General features: G+C 35.0%; 2 protein-coding genes across 2 annotated transcripts; one reads left to right on the top strand and one right to left on the bottom strand.

The window, feature by feature from the left end:
* Positions 1-233: 233 nt before the first annotated feature.
* LOC139997775 (transmembrane reductase CYB561D2-like) lies at positions 234-3,212 on the bottom strand. Its single transcript, XM_072021717.1, has 2 exons — positions 3,083-3,212; positions 234-2,137 (listed from the first exon to the last, which is right to left on the bottom strand). The coding sequence occupies exons 1-2, from the start codon at positions 3,210-3,212 to the stop codon at positions 1,593-1,595; spliced, it is 675 nt and encodes a 224-aa protein (XP_071877818.1). The 3' UTR covers positions 234-1,592.
* An 82-nt stretch (positions 3,213-3,294) lies between these two features.
* LOC139997776 (sodium- and chloride-dependent glycine transporter 1-like) lies at positions 3,295-7,102 on the top strand. The gene is made up of 4 exons (XM_072021718.1): positions 3,295-3,602; positions 3,819-4,179; positions 5,051-5,256; positions 6,125-7,102. Exons 1-4 carry the CDS (start codon positions 3,489-3,491, stop codon positions 6,530-6,532), a joined length of 1,089 nt encoding a protein of 362 aa, XP_071877819.1. The 5' UTR covers positions 3,295-3,488; the 3' UTR covers positions 6,533-7,102.
* The last annotated feature ends 3,868 nt before the right edge of the window (positions 7,103-10,970 follow it).

Genomic DNA, 10,970 nt, shown 5'->3' with positions numbered 1-10,970 from the left:
ACATACATATGCATACATATATATATATATATATGATGCGTGTGTAATTAATAAAGTGTTGATATATATGGTTGACGATAATGCCACCGCCTCTATTGTCTTCTCTATTCGTTTATTTAATAATCTTATGTTAAATGTCCAAGCAAATATTATTTCAATATATATATTTTATTTTTAAATAATATTATACGATACTATATAATGTCTTAATAAGTTAATATTACAAATCTGCATTATCTTTTTGGTAAACGTTTCTTATATGTACTACTTATTTATATATCTAAAAATATATGTTTTTCTCTTGCCAGGTGAGTTTACAAGCATTTTTGGTGCATTTATATAAACGTTTCATTTCTTTCCTTCTCTTCTCTTGTTTTCTTTCTTTTTTTTTTTTTTTTTTTGGCATATTAACTGTTCGATGAACACAATCGAGGTATAACAAATCTTTCTATTCGTTCATTTATGAATAATTCTACGAGTATCTGGTTAAACATGGCTTACTTAAATTATCACTCGTTTATTTTAACTTAAGCCTTGAGTTTGAATTTTACGATTAGCATTAATAGAGTTTTGTAGCTGGATATTTGAAAAGTATCGAACATCATCTTGATACCGTTAACAACGATCGAGACGATTATCTTAGGAATTAGAGAAATTATCTAAATCTAGCTTTAAAATTGGTCGTCGTAATCGCTGTACAATCATCGGAGGACGGAATGTCTGAATTATAAGTAGATTAACCCTTTGACATTGTTAACAGAATGATAAATAATTCAGAATGAACGATTTAGAAAATAATTATTTCTTCATCAGAAATCCTGTACATTTCCTGCTTCACGTACGAGAAATACATATTTTCAACTTTTTAAAAAAATAAATATATGAAAATTCAAAATGTGAAATTTATAGCGGATAATATATATTTAATACGTTTTGTCTGCTATACTAATGCCATACTAGTATGCTTGCTACGCCGTTAAATAGTAGAGAATGTTATTTCTTCCTTTCTTATAACGAAGAAAGCTTTGGATTTTGAAATCATAAAAAATAAAACTATTTCAATTATAGAGATCTGGATTATGATGTTTCAACGAAAATCAATCGTGGCAATTAACTCGATTAAATCTTATCTTACTACGTGACACGATAAAAGCGTCTTATCTATGTCAATGTAATCGACACGAAATACTTAATCCAATAAGAATATTTTTATAGATCGATCTCTATTGCTATGCTGATCTCTGATCGAATCTAGAGTAACGTAAGACAAATAAATCGCGTTTATTGAACAGACTACAAACAAACTCTGAACACAATCATGCTCTTGAATCTACTTCAGGCTTTGTTATAGTTATCCCATATGCAAAAAGGATGAGAATCTTTCTCGTTCATCGACGAGTACGTACATCACGTTTACCATGTACTTCATAAATCTTTAACATATTTCATTGGCTTTGAAAATCTAAAATTCTCTGCCTTCGTAGTCAAGTTGTTGAAGGTACGTTGATCCTGGATAAAAGCGTTGAAATTGTTTCCCTTTGCTACAGTACGTAGACGTTTGCTATAGTAATATACGATATTATACAGAGTAATTAGGTGGTAGCAGGTGGCGGACCGAAAACCACTCTGCTTCTCGAAACAGCTCCTAGAACCGGCTTCAGAAGGATGAAGAAACCCGCGATGAAGAACGCTGTGAACGTCAAGCTTCTTCCAGTATAGCCACCAGGCCACCATTTCGTGTACGTGCCCGTGATCAACGTCGCAAGCAAGAGCACCGTGACTATGATACCACCAAACGCGTGCATGATTTTCAGAAGAACCGGCCTGAAACGCGGATACAGCCACCTGGAATTGTTGGTGACGATGCCGAACGCAGCTGTTAGAAACGCCAAGATAATGCTGACCAATCCGAGGATCGCGTGAGGCGTGACAAAATGCGGATTATTGTTGTTGTTCTTGTTGACCACGATGATGATCAGTCCGACTAATACTAATGCTAGACCGGTGGCGTGCAGGATCCAGTGAATCGTTACTCTATTGACTCTGGACACCTTCCAGCCGACATACGCTTCGCCGGAAACGCTGAATATCGCCTCGGTTATCAGAAGACCCACCTGTATCGAGGAAAAAGTTGCTACTTAATCGATTGGCGTTTAAAGAATTTTGTATGGGAACAAAGGGAACAGATAAGTTTTGCTATGGGAATGGATGTCGGTTCGATCATGTGGAAAGTTTCGTAGGGTTTGAGTAGATTTGACGGAGATCGTTAGGTACCAGATTCCACAACGGAGTTGCGAAGTGTTTTTAGGTGATTGTCAAGGTTACTTTTAGTTAGTTTTATATTCTAAAATATCTATCATTTTAATATGTTTTCATTGGCTTATGAGGAATGTTTTGTATAGCGGGAGGGAGTCGCGAAGTGTCTTTTAGAGGGCGGTTCTAGATTGAAATATAGTACATCATTAAACATTTAATTTCTGCAAACTATTATATCGTATTTGCCCACTTCTTTCGACAGCGTTATGTAAATCATTCGCACTGTCGAAAATGTTTAAGTCTGTGATCTTGTTTCAATCGTTCTAAAAAGCTCAGTAACGCGATGACCACCGTGGCAGCCAACGTGTTTCTTAAAATTTCAATTTATAGCGTTACATCATTTACATCACTTACTGTGTCAGTGCACCATCTGCATGTTGATACCCAGATGGTAGAATCGCAATGTCCTAACTCTCAAAAATAGCAATTATTCCTGGCCGTGTCATAAACTCGGCCCAACGACGAGCTCTAACACGTAGCTTTAGTGTTTGACGAATTTGATAGGCAGAGCAATCGACAGCAATCGACAGCAATCGACAGAGAAAATAGCGATCGTTTTAGTTTACTCAGAGAATGTTGCAACCAATTTGCGAATTGTGTTGTCGTTAATCTATCTATTTAGCGACGATGGCAATAAAAAATAATTCATTGCACGTCTCTTAGACCAAGGGAACATTATTAAAATATCAGTGTTTAATATCGATAAAGAAATATTAATCGGTTTGTACAGAATATGATAATCTGCCATGGGGCAAGTGCGGATCACCATGGAGCACCAGCGACTGCTTCATGCCAGAACCTTTAGCGCAATGTGTAGATCTAGCCACGAACACCTTCGACCCAAAATGTTTCAATTCCACTGAGATAGTCTTTGGTAATGTGACTGTGGGAAACATCACCAGTGCCTTAATTAAAAAATCAGATGCCGAGGAATATTTCATGTAAGTAGAGTACATTCACAAGTATTGCTATTAAATCTAACAAAATAAGAATTATGCTTCGTATCGTGTAATTGATTCAGTAGTGATAAACGCGAAATAATTCAGAAAATAAAGTTATTAGTTGCGAACTAAACCACTTTTCTAATATATCATTTCAATCATACGTTACGCAGCACTGTAGTGTTGGGGTTAAGTAGCGGCATCGACGACATAGGTTCAATTCGATACCCGATGGCAATTACTCTCCTGCTGACTTGGGTTATCGTCTTCCTCTGTCTGTACAAAGGTGTTCAAAACTCAGGAAAGGTTGTATATTTCACTGCTCTCTTTCCACACATCATTCTGGTAAGCGTAATTTTGATCAACTCTTCTTTAGAATTTTTATTTTCTTCTGGAATTCTATAATCTGACTTATTTTCCATACTTGTTAATATCGCGATTACTTTTTTCAATTCCTGCTAATACGCGTCCTATCATATCGAATGATTTTCCCCACACACCTTTTTTGATTCCAACCAACGCGGAGAGCTGTAAACGAAGAAGTCTGTTTTCTGTTCGTAGATCATTCTTTTCATTCGAGGGATTTTACTTCCCGGCGCCCGGGAGGGCATTCTCTTTTATCTAATGCCCAATTGGAAAAGGCTACTGTCCGCGAAAGTGTGGGGCGAAGCGGCTGTGCAGGTTTTCTTCTCCTTGAGCCCTGCTTGGGGTGGTTTGATAACGCTCAGCTCCTACAACAAATTCCACAACAACTGCTACAGGGACGCGTGGATCGTCACCATCGGCAATCTCGTCACGTCCTTCTTCGCTGGTCTTTTCATTTTTTCTGTGATCGGATTCCTGGCTCACGAGTTTCGCGTTCCTGTCTCGTCTGTCGTCGATCAGGGTATTGGACTGGCTTTCATTGTCTATCCTGAGGTACGTGAATATAGAATTATTATTAGCATAAAACGTTCTTCCTTTTGTAAACTTATTTTAGATCAGGCTCGAGTTCTTTTTTGTGACATTATGTTGGATGAATATTTTTTAAAAGTTTATCATGTATTTGATCGTGTCTTTGGATCGTGTCTTGGTTTCATTTATTTTTCTTTGCTCTTCACGCGCTTCAAAATATTTCGATTAACATTTCGATAGATTTGTTAGAATGATACGTGTAATTATTACTAGATTGCGGTTTATACATTTAAGGGAAATTTAAGCATGCAGAAGTGTATGTGTAGTGCGCTAAAATATATATGATATTCGATGTAAATTATTCGTTATAATATCTGTAGACCTTGATTTATCTATCTATTCTATCTTTCCTTGATTGTGTTTATAAATATCCGAATTTACATGAACAACCATAGTCTAATAATTATTGTGCAATCAATGTTTATTACGTATCAGTAGTATTTATACAATTCATTTCTACAGATTCGATGAAAGAAGTAAAAGACGATAGACTGAAGTAAATTTTAGAAATCGACATTATAGGGAGAACTGAAAGACTTTAGGATTACAAATCAGATTACTTCTTTATTTTCATACAAAACGAAAGTACCTACCTCTGTAACAGCATTGATCGTTTTGTTATTTTACTTTTTATTCTACTGCTACATTTTATGCTGCAGTGTATTAGCTACACATTCTTTTAATATTAAATGTTATACTATCTAAGAATATATATCAGACTAAAACATTTGTATAAACATTATCATACATTAATCATTAAAAGATATATTTTATATATTCATTACATATATAAAGTATACTGTGTTAATTATATACTTTTATGTCATACAAATAGGCAGTAACTCGTTTACCACTTGCATCACTTTGGTCGGTGCTCTTCTTCATGATGCTGTTCACTTTGGGTCTCGATTCTCAACTCGCTCTGATAGAAACTGTTACTACAGCGATCCTCGATGGCTTTCCAGTATTGAGAAAATACAAATTTTGGGTCGTCCTGGCAACATCTGTATTCGGTTACCTCGGTGGTCTCATTTTCACTACCAATGTAAGTTTATATTGTACATAGAAGAAACCGCGAATATTTCTTTTCTACAACTGATACTAAAAAGGATAAGTAAATAATTTCAAACGTAGAAAAAAGAATTCGTAAACGTTACTAATAACTAGAAACTTGTATTCATCGAACTTTAATCACTTTTCATTTATAAGATTAAAAAATACCAAGTAATACACGACTAAATTCAAAATAAGTGATCATTATAAAAAGCTTTATATTAGTTATAGAAATTTATTATATCGATGAAGATAATATTAGGAACCTACGATTATATATGTGCTTTAATTATTATATCGAATTCACATATCTAGGTAACTTCATATTATATTAATATTCTGTAATTAATAATCTGTAATGCATAATCTTGTCACTTGATAACGTAATTATATCTACTAATATATAACAAGTACGCGATACTTATCAGATGGAGCTCTCGAGTGTATTTATGTATATCTTAAATTATGGCCGTAAGCTAACAGATAAACTGCCTGTCCATTTATAAAACTGTACTACTTTTTACTTCATCGTCTTATTATCTTTACAATCTGAATATTCTAGTGTTATTCGTAGCTGTTATCTCCTTTTATATATCTATTACCTATACCCTAAAGTATCTTAGAAATATTAGTGTACGATAAATAAAATAATTATCGTCTTTCACAATATTCAATCTGCTTATATGTTCCATGTACGTTATAATTTATTTTCCCAAGTAAAAGGTTACAAAAAAATGAGACAGAGTTTCACATTTATTTTTCTACGGATCCATAACATATAAATTAAAAATTACAAAGTATTTTACTTTTTTGAAGAAGAATGCTCTTAATTAAAATGTCACATTTCGCTGCACTTGCAGTCTGGTATGTACTGGTTGCATTTGATGGACAAGTACGCAGCGAATTGGGCGGTGTTATTCATCGCCATAAGCGAATGTATCGTGGTCGGCTGGATCTACGGTGCGGATCGATTTCTCGACGACGTGCAGCAGATGGTCGGATCTCATAGTCGTTTCTGGAGACTTTTCTGGAAATGGATGTGGAAAGTGATTACACCAGCTACGATCTTCTTCATCCTATTTTCTAATTGGGTCGAATACCATCCGCTTACATACAATAACTACGTTTATCCAAAATGGGCGAACATTGTTGGATGGATTATCAGTATGCTACCAATATTGGTCATCATTGGTGTGGCTCTCGTAAGTAAAATTAAATCGTTCGACGTTGTTCGCGGTGAAATACGAGTGTCGTCGTTTACAAAGTAATTTAGGAACACGATAACATTTAAAGTATTTGGTCTCTTGAAGTCGGAGGAATTGAATGAGAGTTTCAGGATTGGTACATACAATAGAATGTGGATTATTGGAATATTGATTATTGGCACGCCGATTATAAGAGTCCTTGATTGCATAGACAGAAGTTCTTTCAATTCTCGAGTGTTTTGTCATGTATGATTGTAACACAGAAACAGTTATATTAATATAACAAAGTACTTAGGTGCACCAGTCATCATATCGGTCGAAAGTCTTTTCCCCTTTTCGTGAAAATTAGCAGTTTAGAGTTAGAGCTTCTGTGCGTAGTTACTATATGATTTTATATAAGTTATAACAAAGCGAAGTAATAATAGCTACATTGAATGACAATACACTGACAGCAATGATTTGGAGATTGTATCTCCCTAGATATTATACACTTCACGCCGTCTTTACGATCATTTACCTTTACATTCATTCGTCCTTACAAACATTCTCCTTCTATCTAAACAAATATCGAAAATGCTTTGACACTTCGAAAAAAGTGCGTAAGTGCAGTATTTTAGGAAGTAAAATATCAATATCTCGATTGATTTAAAATACACGATAAAGAACCATCGATGTTTTCTTTCATTTTCTAAAAATCCTTCCATTCCAGTCGCGTGGCAATTTTTATTTATAGCAAAAGCCGCCTGATCAATAAAGTGTTAATATTTCTATGAACTATGCGCATAGTAAATGACGCTTCAGAATTAAGAGAAAAAAAGGACTCTTGCTTCTCATAATAATTAAAATACGTATAGCTCAACCTTGGTATCCTAATAGTTTTATCAACAATTCCACTAATATTATCAAAATATTCCCAGGTATATATACGTATATATATATACGTTATTCATTACAGTATCAACTGAGGAATCGGAGTCATCGTTCTACCTACGACGAGGAGAGCAATAATGGCAACGATCTCGACGACAGGCTGTCATGGCAAAGATCAGGAAGAGGGCAAATGAAGAACAACGGGAATAATGTTTGGTGCCGCGCGAAGATGCTTTTACAACCTACTTCTAAGTGGGGTCGTGGGGCCAAGAATTTATCTATCCCGTCGATAACGATCACTCACACACCAGATGATCTGCCAGGTGATCTGCCAGGTAATCAAGGACTTGATTAAGCTCCAGTCGTGTGCAAGTAAACATCATCCGACAGGACGTGTATTACGTTACGGCACGGCGTGGAGCGGCGTGGTGGATGCATGGTCGTACGAGGCGCAATTTTCATCAGTTTCGGTTCTAATTGCATTTAACTCGGCTGGTAGCAGATAATAATTAATCTAAATATAATAAGCTATGATAGACATTCGATGCCATTATGACCGAGCGAAGGTTAACGCTGTACAGGTACAAGGAAACGGTGTTTTTCTTATATTAAACGAAATTATCTCGGATTTGTGTAGAGGTCTCTGCTTACATCGTGTGCTGACGGTGATCGATAATCAGATACGTCTGGATACGCGATTGTTGGATATGCAGGGTGCTGCAGAAAATATGTGCCTCGTATTTTAAAACTATAATATATCAGTCGTATAGTTGTCGACCAAATTCTGATAGAATGAAACGCTAGCAAATACACGATTGTTTTATTTGTAAAGCACAAATGTTACGAGCAGTCTGCGGACGTTCGTGCATCTATGACAAAACCAGATATGCAAAATGCAAATACAAAATGTCAATAGTTTATAATCGTATTAAATAGGTCGATAGAATTTTAAGTGACAAGTGGCAATTTTATCAGTGAAGGATTATAACGATCGATTTACATATATTTAGGATAATTGCTAATTATTAATCACCCAATGGTATTTCATTAGTTCTTAATTATATTTTGCGGAAGGAATTCTTTTCACGACTAACATTTTCGGAAAATTTTACGAAGAATGTAATGATACATTCAAATTGTCCTAATATAATTATCATCGTATAATAGAGAAATTATTGCTCTTGTGATAAGCAAATCCTAACTATAACGTATATTTCTTGCATATAAGCCAACGTTAATTAATAGCTTCATAACATGATGTTAATGGAACAAGAGAAATTGCGTACAATGTGTAGAATAACGTCATGCATATTTAGAGAAGTCCAAACAGAGTTTCAAGCAAATCTTTGCATATGTACATACACGAACTAATATAAGCAAATATTTATCGTGTTGTATCATATAGAATGTCCGATGTTTAACGACTCCGCACTTCACCAAACGCTAAGAGAAACACATTTCTACACGCAGAAATTACAAAGTTAAAACGATACAAAAAAAACCTTCAGTTGTATTGTATTGTACAAAGATACAGACATTTGTTGAAATAGGAAAATTTAGGAAACATTGATACAATAAAATCAGACATTTTATATGTTACAACCTACTAGATCTACTAGGTTTCATGAAATAAATTCTAACGTAGGGCCATCAGCAGAATACAATACCGCTAGAGACACCGTAATCCTGATAGACAGTGATCCAATGATGGAACAACCCCCGAGCACGTCTGTCATCACTCAGAACCTTCCTGGACCGTCAATCTTGAAGGATCCTAGGAAAACCGGTTCGACCACAATCCAGCAAATCTAACATGTTCCTTTCACCTTTGATGACGAGTCCGCCTAAAAATTTATTGCCAAAGATACAACACGCTAATAACAGGTAATTGTATATCGCAGATAGGTTCAATAACGATCGATGATCGATCGGGTGGCGGTCGAACGAAGAATGGCATTGAAAGTTCCAACAGAAGAGAGATATTCCTATGAATTTATTTTTTTAAAGAGGAATAATCAGTATATTTTTTCATATACTCGAACACCACAATCCTATTAAATTATATCTTTCATTCCAATAGCATATACGATTAATTATATGACAATTAAAGTATTTTTGTAATTTATTAAATTATTTTAAAATTGTTAAATTTCATTTTCATTCTCGTTTACTTTACCAGAGAAGATGTTTGACATTCTGCTTTCTTTTTTTACAAGTTTCACCAGTTCCAACGTAGACTGGTAAGAATATTTAACCATTATCGTCGTTTAACATTCAATGGCCATTATTTCGTTGTAAGATAGTATGTGAAAACTTGTAATCGGTATAGCGAATCGCATGAAATGTAGAAAAGGAAAGGACCAAAAAAAATTTATCGATCGCGACCAGATAGAAGACTGTCAATGTGACGAAGATGCCGCCTGAAAAGACTGTGACACGACTCTGCGCACGCGCGCTGCGATGTAAAACCGTTAGGGAAAATTACGCTACTCCACTGCTTTCGATTTTACATATATAAGAACACGAAGAAAACAAAGAAAATGATAAAAAAAAATCTCACACACGGACACACACATTGTAACGTATTCTAGCGAGGAAAGTTACGTATTTATCTCTACCTACGCTAAAGCTTCATTATACAAATTATTAAGATATAGCAATGACCTTACCTTTTTCAGTTGGAAATCACTGAACGATTCAATTGCTCCCGTGTAAAGTATCTTATCTAAGATAATGTTCACTTGCACAGCGGATCAATTTAAGCGTTCCGTGCTATTGCGCATGTTCAATTTAACTGTCAAAATCAATAGGAGTTCGCGGTTAATTTCGCCTCGTCGTAATTCACATCAATGTAATCTCGTATCACTCGCCATAACCAAAAAAAAAAAAAAAAGAAAAGAAAAAAAAAAAAGAAAAGAAAATACAGGCTAAATCTCTATTAATCCACTAGACAATTTTATCGCAGAATATTTGATGTTATCCGATAGGTTCCGTGAGTGTTCGGTACAGTAGCTTATCTAAGACTGTTCCCTTGCACAGCGGATCAATTTAAGCTTCCCGTGCTATTGCGCATGTTCAATTTAAGCGTTCCGTGTTATTGCGCATGTTCAATTTAGCTGACAAAATCAATAGGAGTTCGCGGTTAATTTCGCCTCGTCGTAATTTACATCTATATAATCTCGTATCACTAGCCATAAACAAAAAAAAAAAAAAAAAAAAGAAGAAAAAAAAAAAAAGAAGAAAAAAAGAAAAAAAGAGGGAAAAAAATACAGGCTAAATGTCTATTAATCCACTAGACAATTTTATCGTAGAATATTTGATGTTATCCGACAAGTTACGTAAGTGTTCGGTATTTTATCGATGTTGACTCGTGAAATGTTTCATATCTAAGTACCAGTTACGTTATACCGTTTATCGAGAGAATAAGTGTGATCGTTCAAGAGCGTAAATTTCGAGGAATTGGAAAGTCGAGGGGATTTAAAAAGGGAAGGAAGCGGATCTAATTGTAAGTGCTGAGAAAGGGGAAAAATGACGCGCACAATGTAATCTCGTATCACTCGCCATAACCAAAAAAAAAAAAAAAAGAAAAGAAAAAAAAAAAGAAAAAAAAAGAAAAGAAAATACAGGCTAA

The sequence above is a fragment of the Bombus fervidus genome, unplaced genomic scaffold (assembly GCF_041682495.2).
Source record: "Bombus fervidus isolate BK054 unplaced genomic scaffold, iyBomFerv1 scaffold0178, whole genome shotgun sequence".
Classification (NCBI taxonomy): domain Eukaryota; kingdom Metazoa; phylum Arthropoda; class Insecta; order Hymenoptera; family Apidae; genus Bombus; species Bombus fervidus.
The sequence above is the reverse complement of the archived record's forward strand: the minus strand, read 5'-3'. Positions and strand labels throughout refer to the sequence as shown.